Source organism: Dipodomys merriami, unplaced genomic scaffold (genome assembly GCF_024711535.1).
Source record: "Dipodomys merriami isolate MVZ:Mamm:240054 unplaced genomic scaffold, mDipMer1.0.p SCAF_1, whole genome shotgun sequence".
NCBI lineage: Eukaryota > Metazoa > Chordata > Mammalia > Rodentia > Heteromyidae > Dipodomys > Dipodomys merriami.
The window spans coordinates 76,514,200-76,536,242 of NW_027202270.1; the positions used below are offsets into that span (position 1 = coordinate 76,514,200).

Consider the following 22,043-nt stretch of genomic DNA (forward strand, 5'->3'; position numbering starts at 1 on the left):
TTCCTTTTTTTGGGAGGGGGGGGTCTGGTTGTGGGGCCTGAACTCTGGGCCTGGGCGCTGTCCCTCAGCTCTTCAGCTCAAGGCGAGCGCTCTACCACTCAAGCCACAGGGCCTCATGCATGCAAGGCAAGCGCTCTACCACTGAGCCACCGTCCCAGCCCCAAATATATTCCTAAGTTACTATTAGTATACTCATATCCAACTGACCTGCGTATGACTTTAAGCCACATATTGCTGCACTTTTTAAAGATAACTTTAAATGAAATGCTTATTTGAGATTTTTTTTCAAACTCTTTAAATTATGGAAATATCACTGCAAAAGATTGGAAAAACATGGTATAAAAAAGAAACTACAATCACATATAACCACTCTTGCCATTACTGTTTTGCTGTTCTTTCTTTTATACATATATATTAATACATGGCTCTATTTATACATACATAATGTATTTACAAGGCTGAGATCATATTGTACCTACATCTCTACATCCTGCTTTTCCCCAACACATAACAAAGCTCAAGTAAATATACTAAATTAATATCGTACCAATTCTCTGCACCAAAAATTATTTCTACAGAGGCATTTAGTTGTGTCCAGTTTTTAAGTGACAAATACACTTAAGATGTAACCTCAACTTTGTCTGCACTATAATTCCTTAAAAAAAGTTATTGCATCAGAGAGTATGAAATATTTAGTTTCCAACTATGTTGGAAAGATTATTTCCATTCCTACCAACAGCACTGCCTGTCTCACCTGGTTGCTTGTGAACACTGACTTTTGTCATTTTTAAAAGTCATTTATATGAAAAACAAAGTTTGCTGAGAAAAGGTTTTCCTATTACAAAATGAAGTCAGAGTCCTTTTACACTAAAGAATACATTCCAATCTAAAAACACAGACTCTATCATGCTTACTTCCCTTTTAAAACATTATTAGTTTAGTGTCAAAAGTATACATAAAGAAGCATGTGATCAGATTCAGAATATCTTTCAAGTTGTTAACAATAACCAAATGAGTAAAGATGTGTCTTCATTCTATACCATAGGTACTTTAGGTCACAGAACTGTACAAAACTTTAGTACAAAGGTGAGAGAAAAATAACTAAGTTGTAGTTTAGAAGTTTTCATCTATTTTGCATCGGATGAAGACAAAGATCTTAAAGTTATGCAAACAAAATAATGTCTCACTGATCTAAGACAGACAGTAATATGGAATCATCATGTACCAGAAATTATTCTTGTATTGTTTAGCAATTTTTAAAGAAAAGTAACCAGTTATTTTGCTGAGACAACTTTAGGACATAACTGTGGGGAAAAAAAACTCAGTGATATATGATCTCATCAGAGCCCCGTACAACAAAAGATGCTTACAGATCTTTCTGATCTTTGGAAAATTTTTTATTCAGTTTAAAAACTATAAGGTATTACTTGCAGCTGATGAAAAGGAAAAAAAAAAGTTAAATCTATGTTATCTGATTGGCTAGTTAAAATTCTCGAAGATTCAAATTAGTGACATATCTTTACTTTGTGTGGATTTATGAGTCTTAAAGCAAAAAGTATTCTAAACAAAACATTTCATGTGAGAGCACATGGCTAAAGATCTATGAAAACAAAAAGCTGATGGAGAATGTGGCAAACCTTTTAATTTTTTAGGTTTCTAGCAGTTGGTTATTATATGCGAGAACCTAGCAGCCAATCATTTTGTCTTTTCTGAGTTAAACTCTAACCCACATCCATAAAGCAGGAATAAAGAAATAAAGAAATTTTTTATAGGTAAGTTGGGAAACAATGCAGACCCACTTCTCCAGTAGAATTTTAGTTGAATTAAATCATAAGAGAAACAATGATTATTGACATATTGTACTTATTGCACTACATCTGCTGAGTAGAATTTCCATTCCAAGTGTTGTTTTCATCTTCACCATCATCTTGAGTCCTCAATCTATATATCTTCCCCTCCTTTTTAAAATCTTCCCCTCGTTTCTCCAGCACTCTTTTTCTGACTGGTTCCCTGATATAAAAGAAGATACATGTTGACATAAAATGAAAACAGTGATATAAACAGTATAACAAACCTATTCCTTCAAACTTCTATTAGTACATTTTATTTTTAAATCCAATGTAAAGAAAAGTCTATGGGAGATAACTGTATCTACTAATAGTACTGAAGCTGAAGCTGTAACTCGGGGCCTCATGTTCTCACTCAGCTTTTTCACTCATTACTTAAGCCACTACTCCTGCCTTGAAAAAAAAAAAGTCTTTAAAATATATATATATAATAGCTAAGTATAGGTGGCTCACACCTATAATCCTAGCTACTCAGGAGTCTAAGATCTGAGGATAGTGGTTCAAAGCCAGCCAGGGCAAGAAAGTCTGTGAGACTCTCATCTCCAATTAACCACCAAAAAGCCCGAAGTGAAGCTGTGGCTCAAGTGTTTATGCCCTAGCCTTGAGTAAAAAAGCTCAGGGACAGCACCCAGGCCCTACATTCAAGCCCCATGACCTACCAAAAAAAAAAAAAAAAAAAAGGCACCTCACACCTGTAATCCTAGCTACTCAGGAGGCTGAGATCTGAGGATTGCGGTTCAAAGCCAGCCCAGGCAGGAAAGTCTGTGAGACTCTGATCTGCAATGAACCACTCTGAAAACCAGAAGTGGTAATGTGGCTCAAGTGGTAGAGCATGCGATGAAGAACTGAAAAGCTCAGGGACAGCATCCAGGCTCAGAGTTCAAGCCTCATGACTGACAAAAGCCAAACCAAACACTTGGTATTATCTGAGTATTTTACATTGGACAAAACAAAAATAGTTACCTTTTTTCTGATTTGCTAGATGATGCAGAGTTTACAGGTTCAGGTGATGCTGCTCTTGCTGAAGTCTGTGCAGGAGGATTACTAAATAAGAAATTGCTAATCAATCTCCAGATGGCAAGGAATGGATAAAGTACTGTCCCCAATAAGGTCCAAATATCTCCACTGGAAGAGTGTACAACAGATGTAGCTGGCCGTCCTGCCTAAAAATTAAAAAGTAAACAACCTAAATAAAGATAACATTAGCACAATCATCACACTGAAGATTCTAGACCTGGTTTTATTATCTGCAGAAGGTGCTTGCTACTGGTTTTATTTGCTGCAAGAGGATAAAATTGCCTTTGATATTTCCCAAGTGTACATAAACTTCTAGGAGCTCCTGGAACTGCTTTTTCCCCCCGTTAACAGTCATTATAGCAAAGTGGTGTTTATGGGTGAGTAAGGAATTTTTTTTGGTTATGGGGGTTGGATTCAGGGCCTGAGTGCTGACCTTGAGCCCTTTGGTTCAAGGCTAGCACTTTACCACTTTGAACCACAGTGCCCCTTCTGGTTTTCTGGTGTTTAATTTTTTTTTAACTTTTTTAATTTTTTGGGTCCGGTTGTGGGGCCTGAACTCTGGGCCTGCGCACTGTCCCTCAAGGCTAGCACTCCACCACTTGAGCCACAGCGCCACTTCCGGCTTTTTTCTTTTTGCTTATATGGTACTGAGGAATCGAACCTAGGGCCTTATGAATGCAAGGCAAGCGCTCTACCACTGAGCCACCTTCCCAGCCCCATGGTGTTTAATTTTTTCATGGGAAAAAAAAAAAAGCAACTCATGGACTTTCCTGCCTAGGCTGACTTCAAACCATGATCCTCAGATCTTAGCCACCTGAGTAACTAGGATTACAGATGTGAGCCATTAGTGCCCAGTGAACTCAAAGAATTATGAAAAAAATTTCACATGAAATACCTCTGATAATTAAAGTCTTTCTTGCTGATAAAGGTTTCAAACGTCAGTGAATACAATGAAATCCTACCATATTTTTTTTTTTTTGTGGGTACAGTGATCTAATTTAGAGTGGGGAAACCACATTGATTATAACACAAAGTCCAGGCTCTCGTCCTAGGCACCTAAGAAGGGACATTGGCACCATCTATTTTTATTTTTTTCTTTTTTTTGGGTGCAGTCGTGGGCCTGAACTCTGGGCCTGGGCGCTGTCCCTCAGCTCTTCAGCTCAAGGCTAGCACTCTACCACCTGAGCCACAGTGCCACTTCCGGCTTTTTTCTTTTTGCTTATGTGGTGCTGAGGAATCAAACCCAGGGCCTCGAGCATGCAAGGCAAGCGCTCTACCACTGAGCCACCTTCCCAGCCCTGGCACTATCTATTTTTCTTCATTAGAGTAAAATATTTTTCTGAAATAATATTCAGAGCGATAGGATAATACCTGAAAATTAATGCTATTTTTATGTTAATATAAAAAATATATTAAAAAAAATTTTTTTTGGTTGTGGGCCTGAACTCTGGGCCTGGGCGCTGTCCCTCAGCTCTTCAGCTTAAGGCTTCGTCTTTTTCTGCTTATGTGGTGCTGAGGAATCGAACCCTGGGCCTCATGCATGCAAGGCAAGCACTCTACCACTGAGCCACCTTCCCAGCCCCTGATCTGATTTTTCAATGATATGGATTTTATTCACAGTACACCTAATTTTCAGAAATGACTGAGAGAAGAACAATCAGAATACTGTAAGAGAAAAAAAATTGCAAATACATACTGGTAATAGTACCACTGAAGCACTTGGAGCAAGTTCCAAATCCAGTAATTTTTTTTTGTAATCTTCTTTGGTAAATTCCCTTCTGGGAAACATGGTTGCTAATGAAAAATTACCATAAGTATTGCCAACAGTCTGTAAGAAAACAAGTTTAAAAGCTTTTAAAGGTGTTATAAAAATAAGACGTTAAGATGCATTCAAAACAATTGCTTTAATTAAAATTGCTTTTAAGTTAAATGTGAACTGAATGAACGTACAAAAAACTGTTTCAAAAGTAAGCTGAAAAATAATTATATCCAAGTAGTGTGTGGTGTGTGTGTGTGTGTGTGTGTGTGTGCACATGCACTAGTCCTGGTACTTGAACACTGGGTCTATACACTATCTCTGAGTTTCTTTTGCTCAAGGATACTGTTGTACCACTTGAGTTTCAGCTCTACTTCCAGCTTTTTAAAAAATTTATTGGAGATAATATTCTCATGGACTTTCCTGTTCAGGCTGGTTTCAAACTGCAATCTTCAGATCTCAGCCTCCTGAGTAGATAGGCTAGCTCTCTACTGCTTGAGCCACAGCACCACTTCCAGTTTTCTGGTGGTTTATTGGAGATAAGAGTCTCATGGACTTTCCTGACTGGGTTGGGTTTGAACCATGATCCTCAGATCTCAGCCTCCTGAGTAGCTAGGATTACAGGTGCGAGCCACTGGCGCCCAGCTTCAAAGCCTTTCATAAATCAACAATGACCACAAAATAGCAAGAATATAGTTCCAAAAAATATTCAGGATAAAAATGATTCAGGATAAAAATTATTACAGGCCAAGGGTAAAGAGGTTGTTTTACATGTACCAGGCCCTGGTTTGATTCCTAGCAGTGCCAAAACAAAGTGACACCCCCTCCCCCCACCAAAAAAAAAAAGGCAGTTGGAAATTACTAAATATAAAATTACACAAGAGGGATGGTAAGGGGAAACAAAGGAGAAGGCAACAACACTTGATAAGAAATGTACTCATTACCTTGCTCATGTAATTGTAACCCCTCTGTACAGTATTTTTACAATTAAAAAAACATTAAAAAAATAAAAAATAAGAGCTGGGAAGGTGGTTTAGTGGTAGAGCGCTTGCCTTGCATGCCTGAGGTCCTGGGTTCGATTCCTCAGCACCACATAAGCAGAAAGAAAAAAGCCAGAAGTGGAGTTATGGATCAAGTGGTAGAGCGCTAGCCTTGAGCTGAAGAGCTGAGGGACAGCGCCCAGGCCCAGAGTTCCAGCCCCACGATCGGACCCCCCCCAAAAAAAAAATAAATAAATAAAAAATAAAATTACACAAGACATTTAGATTTCATGTAGGGCCACACTGTATCTATTAGTCTAGTAATTTTTAATGGTACTGAGGTTTAAGTTCAGGGCCTCACACTTGGTAGGCAAGAATTTTACTACTTAAGCCACATTTCCATCAACATGTTTAACAACTAAACAAGTTAGTTGTTAAAAATCACTAATCGTGGGCTGGGAAGGTGGCTCAGTGGTAGAGCACTTGCCTTGCATGCTCGAGGCCCTGGGTTCGATTCCTCAGCACCACATAAACAAAAAAGAAAAAAGCCGGAAGTGGCGCTGTGGCTCAAGTGGTAGAGCGCTAGCCTTGAGCTGAAGAGCTGAGGGACAGCACCCAGACCCAGAGTTCAGGCCCCACGACCGGACCCAAAAAAAAAAAAAAAAAAAATCACTAATCGTCTGCCTTTGCTGATAGGCAGATGATGGAAAAATAGCTAGTCTCTACAGAAATGAAGAGGACTAAGAAAAGCTACTTCTCAGGAGTGTGGGACAATGGATCTTTCGGAAACCATTGCTTTGTTCTCTTCCTGTTTAATATACCAACAGTAAGTTTCCAGAGCCTATTGTATACTATCAACAAATTCCTATTTTTGTATAATAGAAAGATATGCTCTTCCCAGATGCACTTTAAAAAAGAAAAAAAAAAAGACAGCTGGGTACTGATGGCTCATGCCTGTAATCCTAGCGACTCAGAAGGCTGAGATGTGAGGATCATGGTTGAAAGCCAGTTCAGGGAGGAAAGTCTGTGAGACTCTATTTCCCCCCCCACCTGGTCGTGGGGCTTGAACTCTGGGTCTGGGCACTGTCCCTTATCTCTTCAGCTCAAGGATAGTGCTTTACCACTTCAGCTACAGTGCCACTTCCGGCTTTTTCTGCTTATATGGTACTGAGGAATCGAACCCAGGGCCTCATGCATGCAAGGCAAGCACTCTACCACTGAGCCACCTTCCCAGTAAGATTCTTATCTCCAATTAATTACTAGAAAACCAGAAGTGGCACAGTGGCTCAAGTGGTAAAATGCTCGCCTTGTGCTGAAGAGCTCAGGAACAGCGCCGAGGCCCAGAGTTCAAGCCCCATGACTGGACCAAAAAAAAAAAAAAAAGACATGTTACACAGTATCTCAGAGGTGACTTGTGCCAAATCCACCTGGAGGTAATATAAGATTTACTCACATTCCAAGTTGAAATTTCCCTTCTAACATTTTAATAACCTCACCATTTATCCTTACTATAACTCAAGATATATATACTCACTTGTGCAGCAAACTGTCTTGCATCTTCGAGTGGAGCATCAGAAGGAAATTGATTTGTAAAGGAAGACCCATCAGGTAAACGGAATTGAATTCTCGCAACAGTGCTATGAAAAGGAAATTAAAGTTAGTATTTTAACCTTATATATTCTCAATAGTATCATTATCAGAGGAAATGAATGTAGAAATGCACAATGTTAGAATTTTTCATTTATTATTATTATTATTCTTTTGTTGTCCTGTGGCTTGAACTCAGGACCTGGGCTTTGTCTATGAACTGCTCAAGCTACCACTCAAGAGTGCTACTTGAGCCACTGGAGGTAAGAGTCACTGACTTTCTTGTCTGGGTTGACTCTGAACTGAGATCCTCAGATCTCAGCTTCCTGAGTAGCTAGGACTATAGGCATAAACCACCAGCACCCAGCAATATAGTACATTTTAAAGTTTTAAAATTAAGTGTGGTAACTGGGGCACCAGTGATTTATCCATGTAATCCTAGCTGCTCAGGAGGCTAAGATTCTGGCGATTACAGTTCAAAGCCTGCTCACTTAGGAAAGTTACACAGCCTGTGAGACTCTCATATCCAATTAAGCACCAAAAACAAGGAAATGAAGCTGTGGCTCAAGTGGCAGAATGCTAGCTTTGAGCAAAAAAGATCAGGCCCCCTAGTTCAAGACCCAGGACTGGCACACACAAACACAAAAACAACTAAGTGTGGTGCCCCCTTTGTCATTTTTTCCCTAGATTGTTATGATTACTCTAGTTCTCCTCTATTTTCATATGAAAAAAAGGTCAACTGAAGTTTCAGCAGTGATTATGTTAACTCAAAAGATCAGGATGGAGAACAGTAGTATTTTAATATTATTCTGAGATATGCAGATGGAATATTTTATGTGTATTTGGGACTTTTCGTAACATTTTGCACTTTGTTTTTGTGATGGTCCTGGGGCCTCAGGGCCTGTGTTCTGCTCTTGACCTTTCTTGCTCAAGGCAAGAAAGCTCTATTTTCAGCATTTTTAGTGGTTAATTGGAGACGAGTCTTTGGACTTTTCTACCCAGGGTGGCTTTCACCCACAATCCTCAAATTTCAGCCTCCTGAGTAAGACTACAAGCATGAGCCACTGGCACCCAGCCTATTTTTTTTTTTTCTTTTTGTCGGTCGTGGAGCTTGAACTCTGGGCCTGGGCACTGTCCCTTAGCTCTTCAGCTCAAGGCGAGCGCTCTACCACTTGAGCTACAGCGCCACTTCCGATTTTCTAGTGGTTTATTGGAGATAGGAGTCTCACGGTCCCTCCTGCCCGGGATGGCTTTGAACCGCGATCCTCAGATCTCAGCCTCCTGAGTAGCTAGGATTGCAGGCGTGAGCCACCAGCGCCCGGCTACCCAGCCTATTTTGAACTTCTTACTGTTCAAGAGTTACACATTGTTTAACTTACCAAGTATTTTCCATTATTTTCAATATTTGTTTCTATAAAGTAATCCATACGCCAGGTTCGAACAGCACGTACATATACTCCTACTTCTCGAGAAGCTGAAACTAGTAGAACTGTCATTCAAGGGAAGAGCTAGGTATATACCTATTCAATCAATCAATCCCTAGCTGCATTGAGAAACAAAGTAGATACATGACCAGAAAGGAAACCAAACCCTGTCTCAAAAATAACCAGTAGAAGGACTGGGAATGTGGCTTAGTGGTAGAGTACTTGCCCTGCATAGATAAATCCCTGGGTTTGATTCCTCAGTACCATACAAACAGAAAACAGAAATGGTGCTATGGCTCAAATGGTAGAGTGCTAACCTTGAGGAAAAGAAGCTCAGGGACAGTGTCCGAAGTCCTAAGTTCAAGCCCCAGGACTGGCACCAAAAAAAAAAAAAGGGCTAGAGAATTGGCTTAGCATTAAGAGTACCAGCCTATCAAGTTGGTGACCAAGCTCAAGCCCAAGTAACACCCCCCAAAAAAGTAATTTTTGATTACAACAGGATGATACACATCAAGAAATATCTTCTTGCCAGGCACCAGTGGCTCATGTCTGTAATCCTAGTTACTCAGGAGGCTGAGATCTGAGAATCACAGTTCAAACCCAGCTTGGGCAGGAAAGTCCATGAAACTCTTATCTTCAATAAACCACCAGAAAACCGGAAGTGGTGCTGTAGCTCAAGTGATAGAGCGCTGTAGAGAGCTGCGAGAGGCCGCACCTGGAAGATGGTGCCAGCTTCCGCCCTCCGCCTTCCCGATGGCGAGTGCTCTCTGTGTAAACAACTCCTGATATGGCTAAGGCAAAGAATCTGGCTTGCTTCCGCGCACCTGAACCTATTGGTGGTTCCCACGTGGTGTATCAGGGTTGGCTACCCAGCGGGTACTTAAGGCTGTGGGGAATTCTCCCCGGGGTTGGGGTCAGAAGATTACTAAAAGGTCCTGAATAAACGGCAAAGAGAAGAGTCCGGTGTCGCGTCTCCTTGCTGGTCGAGGCGGTAGCGACAGAGCGCTAGCCTTGAGCTGAAGAGCTGAGGGACAGTGCTCAGGCTCAGAGTTCAAGCCCCACGACTGTCACAAAAAGAAAAAAGAAAAAAAGAAATACCTTCTTTCTCGTGCATGTGATTCCCTCTTGATTTCCATTTCTGCCTGTTTGGACAACAAGGCAGCAGCAGCTTTGGCAGCCTCTACTTCTTCTTTTGTCTTTGCAAAACGAGCAGCTCGCTCTGCACGATCCTTTCAATTAAAACAGCATTAGTTATAAATTATCTTTGACTGCCAGAAAGAGCTATTTACATACTTTTAAACAAAGGTAATAAACACAAAAAAGCATGAAATTCCTTAAAGCTATATACAAACTTTGATCATTCCTGATCATGTATTTTTAAAATTCATCAAATGTCAGAAATCAAATTACTATTAGCTAGATGCCAGTGGCTCATGCCTATAATCCTAGGTATTCAGGAGGCTGAGATCTGAGGAGCAGATCTTGAAACCAGCCAAGGCAAGAAAGATTGAGACTTATCTCTAAATAATTAACTAAAAGCTGGCAATAGAGCTGTAGAGCCATAGCCATGAGCAGAAAAAGAAGCTGAGGTATAGTATCAAGCACATATGTACATGTGCACATGCACATGTGTAGTACTGAGAATTTAGGGGAAAAATAAAAGAGCATAAATGGTAGGAAGATAAGAGGGAGAGTAACAGGGGAGATGAATTTGATTACCTTACATGGATGTATGGAATTATCAAAATGAATCTACTCTGTACAAATAGTATATGCTGGGGCTGGGAAGGTGGCTCAGTGGTAGAGGGCTTGCCTTGCATGCCTGAGGCCCTGGGTTCGGTTCCTCAGCACCACATAAGCAAAAAAAGAAAAAAGTCAGAAGTGGCACTGTGGCTCAAGTGGTAGAGCGCTAGCCTTGAGCTGAAGAGCTGAGGGACAGCACCCAGGCCCTGAGTTCAGGCCCCACAACCGGACCCCAAAAAAATAAAACACAAAAACCCCCAAAACAAATAGTATATGCTAATAAAAAATGTAAAAGAAGTCAGTGCAGTGGGATACACCTGTAATCTCAGCACTCGGGACACCAAAGTGGAAACAAGCCAAGCTAGTTTAGCTAGCTTGGGCTATATAACAAGACAAAGAAAAATGCTGAATGGATGAACAAATAAATGAACAAACTCACCATCGCAATTTGCTGTTTTATACGCTCTCGAGCTGCTCTGTCTTCTGCCTTTTCTCTATTTCTTTCTTCTAACATTCTTTTTGTTAATTCTTCTTCTTGTTTTCTTTTATAATCCAACATTTCTTTTCCAGTTTTTCTTCTCTCAATTTCCTTCTTAATCTCTCTCTGAATCAAAGACAAAATAAATTTTATGGAACCTAAACATTTTTGGATAATTTGTTCCAGACATTACTTTTAATGTAGGGCAAGCTGATGATAGTGTTAAAAGAACCCTACACTTGAGCCAGTGCTAGTGGCTCATGCCTGTAATCCTGGCTGCTCAGGAGTTGAGATCTGAGGTCACAGTTTGAAGCCAACCCAGGCAGAAAAGTCCCTGTGAGACTCTTACTTCCAATTAACTACTCAAAAACTCCAAAGTGGAGCTGTGGCTCAAAATGGTAGAGTCCGTGAGACTCATCTCCAAAAAACCACCATGAAAAGCCAGGCGCCGGTGGCTCACACCTGTAATCATAGCTACTCAGGAGGCTGAGATCTCAGGATCACAGTTCAAACCCAGCCCAGTCAGGAAAGTCCATGAAACTCTAAACCACCAGAAAACCAGAAGTAGCACTGTAGCTCAAGTGGTAGAGCGCTAGCCTTGAGCTGAAGAGCTGAGGAACAGCGCTCAGGCCCAGAGTTCAAGCCCCATTACCGACAAAAAAAAAACACAAAAAAAAACCCTCATAAAACCAGAAGTGGCACTGTGGCTCAAGTGGTAGAGCACTTGCCTTGATCTAAAGACTGAGGGACAGTGCCCAGGCCCTACATTCAAGCTCCATGACCACCACCACCACCACCACCAACAACAATAAAAAAGAGCCAGGAGCCGGTGGCTAACACCTATAATCCTAGCTACTCAGAAGGCTGAGATCTGAGGATCGAGATTCAAAGCCAGTCCGGGCAGGAAAGTCCATGAGACTCTGATCTCCAAAAAACTACTAGGAAACTGGAAGTGGTGCTGTGGCTCAAGCAGCAGAGCGCTCGCCTTAAGCTGAAGGGCGCAGGGACAGCACCCAAGCCTAGAGTTCAAGCCCCACAACCGACAAAAAATAAAATAAAAAATAAAAAAGACAAGGCAACACAATAGAAAAAAATCAGAACTCTACATGTTTTTTTTTTTTTTTTCTGCTATTTGGTGCTGAGGAATCGAACCCAGGGCCTCATGCATGCAAGGCAAGTACTTTACCACTGAGCCACTTTCCCAGCCCCATGTTTTTGTTTTTTAAACAAAGAACTAAAAATAGGAACTGCCTCAAGTAAAGTGTAAAAGACTGACTGTAAAGAAGACCCAACTTACCTTGCAACTTACAGACAGGACATAGCCAGGCATAGTGCTGCATGCCTGTAATCATAGCACTTTGGGAGGCTAAAGCAGGAGACCGGTGAGTTCAAAGCTAGCCTGGACTAAAAAAGTAAGATTTTGCCTCTAAAATACAACCAACAAACATACATAACTAAAATACACACACTACAATCTGAATACACAGACAACATATTCCCTCCAACACTCAATAATAACTAGGAAATCGTTTTAGCTTTGCCAAATCAATTTTACCTGTTCTTCTTCTTTCCTCTTCTCCTCTCTCCTCTCTTCAAGCTTTTTTGTTAATCTGTATTTAAAATATATTCAAGATACATTTTATTATTATTATTATTTATTTTTTTTGGTCGGTCGTGGGGCTTGAACTCTGGGCCTGGGCGCTGTCCCTCAGCTCTTCAGCTCAAGGCGAGTGCGCTACCACTTGAGCTACAACACCACTTCCGGTTTTCTGGTGGTTCATTGGAGATAGGAGTCTCACGGTCTCTCCTGCCCGGGCTGGCTTTGAACCGCAATCCTCAGATCTCAGCCTCCTGAGTAGCTAGGATTACAGGCGTGAGCCACCAGCGCCCGGCTACATTTTATTATTATACAACACATTGAAGAGTTTTGTTTTGCTAGATGCCAGTGACTCATGCCTATAATCCTAGTTACTCAAGAGGCTAAGATTTGAGGATCACAGTTTTTAGCCAGACCAGGCAAGAAAGCCTGTGAGACTCTTACCTCCAATTAAGCACCAAAAAAGCCAGAGGCAGAGCTGTGGCTCAGGTGATATAGAGCACTAACCTTGGGCAAAAAAAAGCAGGGGGTGCTGGTGGCTCATGCCTATAATCCTAGCTACTCAGGAGGCTAAAATCTGAGGATTGTGGTTCAAAGCCAGTCTAGGTAGGAAAGTCTGAGACTCTTATCTCTAATAAACCACTCAGAAAACCGGAAGTGGCAGACAGTGCCCAGGCTCTGAGTTCAAGCCTCAGGACTGACTGGAACACACAAGGAGATTACAAAGGACTGAGGGAGAATAGTGATTTAGAGGCTGTTTAATAAATGCAAACTAAAATAATCAGTAAACATTTACTGAGGGAAAAGATGGGGAAGAGTTGTGGTTTAAAATATTTCTCTACAGAAGAATGCTAGCTTATAAATTTTTTATTTTTTTGGGTCCGGTCGTGGGGCCTGAACTCTGGGCCTGGACGCTGTCCCTCAGCTCTTCAGCTCAAGGCTAGCACTCTACCACTTGAGCCACAGCGCCACTTCCAGCTTTTTTCTTTTTGCTTATGTGGTACTGAGGAATCAAACCCAGGGCCTCGAGCATGCAAGGCAAGCGTGCTTACCACTGAGCCACCTTCCCAGCCCCTAGCTTATAAATTTAAAAGAAATAATTTTTCCTGCCTGGGCTGGCTTTGGATTGCTATCCTCAGAGCTCATCCTCCTTATGTAACTAGGATTACAGGTGTGAGTCACTGTATGCATTTCCAATAAAATAATTAGAAAGAGAAAGGGACACCTTTACAATGGAGATATCTAGTTGACATTCAAACAAAATGACTAAATTGATTATCATAACTGCATCTAAACTGATGCATATATCTGGTTATATTTGCTTCCTGATTCAAGTAATAGGAAGAACAAAATAATGCCTAAGCTGGGAACTGATGGCTCTTGCCTATAATCCTACCTACTCAGGAGGCTAAAATCTGAGGATCACAGTTTGAAGCCAACTAGCAGAAATGTCTTTGAGACTCTTATCTGTGATTAACCAGCAAAATGTTGTAAGCTAATGTATGGTTCAAAGGGAAGAACACCAGCCTTGAGCAATAAAGCTAAGTTAAAGCACAAAGCTCTGAGCTCTTGTGTGTATGCACACAATCTGAGTACCAAGAAAATGACAGAAAAGCCAGTTGTCACCAACACCTGTAATCCTAGCTACTCAAGAGACTGAGTTGATTCCATATTCTGGCTAAGGCAAACAACGCTGAAATGGTTGTACTAGTAGCTTTAGTGTAACTTTGTGGGATATTGGATAAATGCCAGGAGTCAAATTGCTAGGTATTTTGAGGACCCTCCAGACTGCTTTCCAGAATGATTGAACAAGTTTATATTATCATATGTACTAATGTTCCTTTTTGGCCACATCCCCACCAGCATCTGTTATTTTTCTTGATAATGGCCATTCTAACTGGGGTTAAGGTAGAATCTCAATGTTGTTTTGATTTGCATTTCTTTTATGGCCAAAGATGTTGAACACTTCATGTGTCTATTGGCCATTTTACATCTTCTGAGAAGTCTCTCTTTAAGGCTTTAGCCCAGGTGCCCCTTAGTGGATGAATGGATCAAGAAAAGTGATTGTGTGTGTGTGTGTGTGTATATATATATATATATATATATATATATATATATATATGCATATATATATGCACATATATATGTATATATGTATACATATATATATATGCATGTGTATATATATATACATATGTATACAATCAAATTCTATGCTTCCATCAGAAAGAATGATATTGCACCATTGTAAGGAAATGCAAAGCCTTGGAAAAAATTACATTAAGCAAAGCCAAACCCAAAGAAATATAGGTTGATGGTTTCCCCTCATTTGTAGTAATTATGTCTAGAAAGTTATAAATAAACACAGTGGTAAAAGACAAGAAAATTAGGGCTGGGAAGGTAGTTCAGTGGTAGAGTGCTTGCCTTGCATGCATGAGGCCCTGGGTTCGACTCCTCAGTACCACATAAGCAGAAAAAGCCAGAAGTAGCGCTGTGGCTCAAATGATAGAGCCACAGTCTGAAGAGCAGAGGGATAGTGCCCAGACCCAGAGTTCAGGCCCAACAAAAAAACAAAAAGACCAAAAAATTACGAGTATGATAAAGAGGATTCTAAACATTCACACAGTGATCCCAAAAGAGGATATTCTTAGGGGAGGATCAAAAAAGCTCAATAGCTAAGTGTATACGATCATATAAAATGTTTATCTAAATGAACTCCAAGAAATGGAAATGAGTTTTTGTTTAAAATTTTGCTTGCTTTCTTTTTTCTCCTTTGTTGCTGTTTTTTATTTATGTTCCTTTTGTCTTGTATGTAAGTTTATCTGTTTGGGGGAGAGTAAGGAGGAGCAGAAATGGTGGGACAATGAGTGAACAAACGCAGCAGTGATACTCATTAGACATTATATTGAAAATGAACTTTACAACTTGTGGGGGAGAGGGGTAGGGAGGGAAAAACTGGGAGAAAATGAGGGAAGAGGTGACACTGAAATGTACTTATTATATCACTTATCTAACTGGCACCCCTATGTATATCACCTTTACAAGAAAAAAATACCCCCTCCACCCCAAAATATATGTGTGTGGATAAAGAACCCCAACCCTGGCCCTGATCAGAGCTCCTTCTCATAGCTGACACAACTTGTGCTATTATCTTTATTAAGACATATATGAGGTATTCATAGTGAAATTAAATGTCTCCTGTAAATTTCAAATCAGACAAAAAAAATGAGCTGGATGAGTGGCTAATGCCTACAATCTGAGCTCTGAGGATAGGGTTTGAAGCCAGCTATGGCAGACCAATCTATGATAGACTCCCATTAACCAGCAGAAAATGAGAACTGGAGATATGGCTCAAGTGGTAGAGCACCACACGTGAGCAAAAACAGCAAGAGCACAAGGCCCTAAGTTCAAGCCCTAGTATACACACAAAAAAGAAAAAATGCTCTTCAAACATGAGCCTGAAACTTGTCTTAATAAAAAATTGGTATATTACCTTTCTCTTATAAGATTTTCATGTCAATCTTCAAATGACTCATATTTCATATTAGTGTTAATGAAGCACTGAGTATATTTCAGTATTACCAATAAAAACTTTCTAAGGGGCTGGGAAGGTGGCTCAGTGGTAGAGTGTTTGCCTTGCATGCATGAGGCCCTGGGTTCAATTCCTCAGCACCACATAAGCAAAAAGAAAAAAGCCGGAAGTGGAGCTGTGGCTCAAGTGGTAGAGTGCTAGCCTTGAGCTGAAGAGTTGAAGGACAGTGCCCAGGCCCAGAGTTCAGGCCCCACGACCAGACCCCCAAAATAAATAAATAAAAACTTAAGATTCCAAAATTACAAATCATCTGTTTTGATATACTTTTTTTTTTTTTTTTTGGTCCAGTCATGGGACCTGAACTCTGGGCCTGGGCGCTGTCCCTCAGCTCTTCAGCTCAAGGCTAGCACTCTACCACTTGAGCCACAGCGCCACTTCTGGCTTTTTTCTTTTTGCTTATGTGGTGCTGAGGAATCAAATCCAGCCCAGAGCCTCAGGCATGCAAGGCAAGCGCTCTACCACTGAGCCACCTTCCCACCCCTGATATACTCATTTCTTTAAAGTGTCTCGCTTACACAAGGAATGATGAGTTTCTGAATTATTTGACTTAGTTACCTTTTCCCTCAACATAGTTTTCTTTCATTAACAATATGAGTTAAGGGGCTGGGAAGATGGCTCAGTGGTAGAGCGCTTGCCTTGCATGCTAGAGGCCCTAGGTTCGATTCTTCAGCACCACAAAAGCAAAATGAAAAAAGCCGAAAGTGGCGCTGTGGCTCAAGTGGTAGAGTGCTAGCCTTGAGCTGAAGAGCTGAGGGACAGCGCCCAGGCCCAGAGTTCAGGCCCCACAACCGGACCCCAAAAAAAAAAAAAAACAAAAAAAAAACCAGTATGAGTTAATTTTCCAAAAACATAATTTCAGTGGCTGGGAAGGTGGCTCAGTGGTAGAGTGCTTGCCTTGCATGCATGAAGCCCTGGGTTCGATTCCTCAGCACCACATAAGCAGAAAAAGCTGGAAGTGGCGCTGTGGCTCAAGTGGTAGAGCACTAGCCTTTAGTTCAGGCTCCACGACCAAAAAACAAACAAACAAACAAAAAAACATAATCTCAGGAAACAGTTTGAATACTCAGTTGTATCCTGAAAGTTAAAATTTTATGTCTGCCAAATCACTGTGCCAAATTTTAAGGCTGATTTTTTTTTTTGTTGATAGGGGGACTTGACTTCTGGGCCTGGGCACTGTCCCTCAGCTATTCAGCTCAAAGCGAGCACTCTACCCTTGAACTACAGTGCCACTTCCGGTTTTCTGAGTGGTTTATTGGAGTTAAGAGTCTCTAGGCCTTTCCTGCCTGGACTGGCTTTGAACTGTGATCCTCAGGTCTCAGCCTCCTGAGTAGGTAGGATTATAGGCATGAGACACCGGTGTCCGGCTGAATTTTTCTTTGTCCATTGTGGAGCTTGGTCTCTGGGCCTGGGCGCTGCCCCTCAGCTCTTCAGCTCAAGGCAAATGGTCTACCACTTGAGCCACAGCATCATTTCCAGTTTTCAAGTGGTTAATTGGAGACAAGAATCTCATAGATTACAGATGTGAGCCACTGGTGCCCAGCTTAAGGCTGAAATTTTTTTTTTTTTGGGTCCGGTCGTGAGGCCTGAACTCTGGGCCTGGGCACTGTCCCTCAGCTCTTCAGCTCAAGGTTAGCACTCTACCACTTAAGCCACAGCGCCACTTCCGGCTTTTTTCTTTTTGCTTATGTGGGGCTGAGGAATTGAACCCAGGGCCTCAGGCATGCAAGGCAAGCACTCTACCACTGAGCCACCTTCCCAGCCCTTAAGGCTGAATTTTTAACTGAAATATCTTTTAAAAAATTACCAAAAGCCAGGCGCCGGTGGCTCATGCCTGTAATCCTAGCCACTCAGGAGGCTGAGATCTGAGGATCACAGTTCAAAGCCAGCCCGGGCAGGAAAGTCCATGAAACTCTGATCTCCAATAAACCACTAGAAAACTGGAAATGGCATTGTGGCTCAAGCTGTAGAGTGCTTGCCTTGAGATGAAGAGTTCAGGGATAGTGCCCAAGCCCAGAGTTCGAGCCCCACGACCAGGGCAAAAAAAAAATTACAAAAAGTAGAAAAATACATAAATTTAAGGCACAAGCCTATGTGACTCTGAATATATAAAATAGTATTTATGGAAATTAATTCCAGAAAATGGAAACAAGAGGTTTTTCTCTTTTTTTTTTTTTCTTGATTGCTTATCTGTCTTTGGGAGGGAGAAGGGGCACAGAAATGGAGGGACAAAGGGAGAACAAATGCAGCAGTGGTACTTAGACAACTGTACACCTTGTGAATGGGTCTGGAGGGAAAAACTGGGAGAGAGCAGGGAAATGGCTGACACTATGTAAAAAGAAATGTTCTCGGGCTGGGAAGATGGCTCAGTGGTAGAGCGCTTGCCTTGCATGCCTGAGGCCCTGGGTTCGATTCCTCAGCACCACATAAGCATAAAGAAAAAAGCCGGAAGTGGCACTGTGGCTCAAGTGGTAGAGTGCTAGCCTTGAGCTGAAGAGCTGAGGGACAGCGCCCAGGCCAAGTTCAGGCCTCACCGGACCCTCTCCCCCAAAAAAAAGATTAAAAAAAAAAAAAGAAAAAAAAGAAATATACTCATAACCTGACTTACCTAAGTATAATCCTTTTATCACCTTTATAATAAAAAATTAAAAGCATGAATTTAGCTTCATACTACTTGATCCTATATTTAAAAAAATTTTTAATTGATATTATAAAGGTGATGTACAAAGCAGGTAGTTTTATTGTTTTTCTCTTTTGGTCAGTTGTGGGGCTTGAACTCAGGGGCTGGGTACTGTCCCTGAGCTTTTTCACTCAAAGCTAACATTCTATCACTTTGAGGCACAGTGCCACTTCCAGTTTTCTGGTGGTTAACTGGAGTTAAGTGTCTTATGGAATTTTCTACCTGGTCTGGCTTCCAACTGTGATCCTTAGATCTCGGCTTCCTGAGTAGTTAAGATTATAGGTGTCAGCCACCAGTGCCTGGTACATTGTATTTTTTTAAAACATATTACAGAATATGAATTTATGGGTCCAATTCACATGAGCTGAGAAAAAACATTTTGATAAGGTAGGGAAACAGCTCTGCAGAGAAATGGTAAAGGATAAGTCAGTTATAGGTTGCTTTGTATGTCCCTCCCCCATGGTATAACCCCTGCTCTCACTGTATTTGATGTTGGCATAATTTGTGGAGGGGAAGGGCAAAAACAAATTGTTTAAATATGGATACAGGTGGACCCATTACAACAATGAGATGTACAAATCCTTATGTCGAAAAACAAACTTCACAACTTTGGCAGCAGTGGGGGGGGGAGGGAATGGGGGGATGGGAAGGTGGGAAGGGATGGGAAGGGGAAACAAAGGAGGAGGCAACAATGCTTGATAAGAAATGTACTCGTTATCTTGCCCATGTAATTGTAACCCCTCTGTACGGTATTTTCACAATTAAAAAAAAAAGTTATAGGTGTGTAGGATGTCACACAGTCTATAGTATGGATTGTGAAGATGAAAGTAATCCTTAGAGCATAATGAACTAAAATGACATTTGGCTCAAGTTTGCGTTGTGTTATTAACAAATATGACTGTCAGATTTAAAAAAGCATTAAGATTTCTGTGGTAAACAGCAGCAGTGGTACTAAACACTGCTGAAAATGAACTATACACCTTGTGGATGGGGACAGGAGGGAAAAAATGGGAGGGAAGGGCTAACACTGTCATAAAAGAAATATACTACTTACCTGACTTATGTAATTATAACCCCTCTGTACATCACTACCCTTTTTATTTTTGCCAGTTCTAGGGCTGGAATTCAGGGCCTATGCAGTGTCCCTGAACTTCATTTGCTCAAGGCTAGCACTCTACCACTACAGCCACAGTGCCACTTCCAGCCTTTTCTGTTTATATGGTACTAAGGAACTGAACCCAGGACTTCATACATGCTAGGCAAGCACTCTACCATACTCCCAGCCCCTCTGTACATCATATTTATATTAACAATTAAAAAAAATTTCTTATAGGCTGTAAGTGCAGATTAATAAAATGAAGGAGAAACTCAGCTTGTGAATTAGTACTAAGACATATGTTAATCTCATCAATGAATTTCAGCCACAAGAATTTGAAATGCTTATAATTACAGCTAGGCACTGGTGGCTCATGTCTGTAATCCTTACTCAGGAAGCCAAGATTTTATAATTGTGGTTACAAAGGCAGACTAGGCAGGAGCTGGAAGATCCATAAGACTCTTATCTTTAACCACCAAAAAAGCTGCAGGTGAAGCTGGGGTTCAAGTGATAGTGTGTTAGCCTTGAGCACAAAAAGCTTCGGGTAGGGCTGGGAAGTGGGTTCAGTGGTAGAGCGCTTACCTTACATGCCTGAGGCCCTGGTTTCGATTCCTCAGCACCACATAAGCAAAAAGAAAAAAGCCGGAAGTGGCGCTGTGGCTCAAGTGGTAGAGTGCAAGCCTTGAGCTGAAGAGCTGAGGGACAGCGCTCAGGCCCAGAGTTCAGGCCCCACGACCGGACCCCCCCCCACAAAAAAAAAAAAGCTTCGGGTAGCACAAAAGCTCTGGAACAGTGTCCAGGCACTGATGGTTCAGGCTTCTAAATCCTAGCTGTTCAAGAGACCATCTAAGGATCAAGGTATGAAGCTACCACAACCAGAAAAGCCTATGAGATTCTTATCTCCAGTTAACCAGTAAAATTCTGGAAGTTAAGGTATGGCTCAAATAGTAGAGCTCCAATTTTGAGAAAACAACAAAAATGTGTGGGCCAAGCTCTGTTACCCAACAGACACACATACTCACAAACACCCTCACTCATACTCAGGATATATATGTATATTTTTTTGGGTCCAGTCATGGGGCCTGAACTCTGGGACTGGGCGCTGTCCCTCAGCTCTTCAGCTCAAGGCTAGCGCTCTACCACTTGAGCCACAGTGCCACTTCCAGCTTTTTTCTTTTTTGCTTATGTGGTGCTGAGGAATCGAACCCAGGGCCTCATGCATGCAAGGCAAGCGCTCTACCACCTTCCCAGCCCGGATATGATTTTGTTGGTAGGTATCAGCCAACATTCTGTCAAAATGGAAGATATTAACATTGTATAACAACAGAAACTGCTCTCTACACTGCACTAAATAGCACCTGACTCACCTTGAAATAAAAAGGCTAAGAGAGTGTGTGTGTTGGTGTGTGAGTGTGTGTACACATGTACTGGGGTCTGAACTCAGGGCCTTTCACTCTTCGTTTTTCTAACTCAAGGATGGTATTCTAACACTTCAGCCACACCTCAAATTCTAGCTGCTCAAAAAAAAAAAATTCCCACAACTTTCTCTACCACTTGTTTATTGTATACTTCCTTGTTGCAGCAATGATTTCAGAGTTTATCAAGGTATGCAGCTCCCCGTCCTTCCACACCAGTTTCTATCTTTTACATCATCTGTGAAAGATAGATTTATAGATAGCTTTACATATCTGGCTTGATAGTTAATTTGAGATAAGAGTCTCTTGTAGGAAAAAAACAAAGAAGGGCGTAATAATGTTCGAGAAGAAATTGATAATTACCTTAACTCATGTAACTGTAACCTCTCTGTACAACATCTTTACAATTAAAATAATTTTTTAAAAAGTCTCTTGGGACAATTTGCTCCAGGAAAGTTAGAATGAACTTGTGACTTTAAATGAGCATCATTATTCTACAATACTGTGAATTTCTGGAAATTATGTAATCACTTAATTACAATCAAAAAAAAAAAAAAAAGAACCTCGGGGAAGGGATGGAGGGAGGGGATGGTAGGGGGAAAACAATGGAGGGGGTAACAATGTTCAAGAGGAAGTGTACTCATTACCTCACTCATGTAACTGTAACCCTCTGTATAGTATCTTTACAATAAAAAAAAAAAAAAAAGTCTCTTGGATTCATCTGCCTGGGATAGCTTTGAACTGCAACTCCCAAATCTCAGCCTCCCCGAGTAGCTAGAATTACAAGTGTCATGCCAGCTTGGCCTCATGCTCTTGCTTATTAGTTTCTTTACT

General features: G+C 41.2%; 1 protein-coding gene across 1 annotated transcript in view; it reads right to left on the bottom strand.

The window, feature by feature from the left end:
* Positions 1-384: 384 nt before the first annotated feature.
* The window catches only part of Ubxn4 (UBX domain protein 4), a 37,767-nt gene continuing 16,108 nt past the window's right edge, over positions 385-22,043 (bottom strand). The window contains exons 7-13 of the mRNA XM_070023888.1: positions 12,388-12,442; positions 10,794-10,958; positions 9,710-9,840; positions 7,135-7,237; positions 4,561-4,692; positions 2,811-3,010; positions 385-2,010 (exon numbers count right to left, since the gene is read on the bottom strand). Coding sequence (XP_069879989.1) covers positions 1,872-2,010; positions 2,811-3,010; positions 4,561-4,692; positions 7,135-7,237; positions 9,710-9,840; positions 10,794-10,958; positions 12,388-12,442 — 925 coding nt within the window. The 3' untranslated portion in view covers positions 385-1,871. The remainder of the gene's footprint in view (positions 2,011-2,810; positions 3,011-4,560; positions 4,693-7,134; positions 7,238-9,709; positions 9,841-10,793; positions 10,959-12,387; positions 12,443-22,043) is intronic.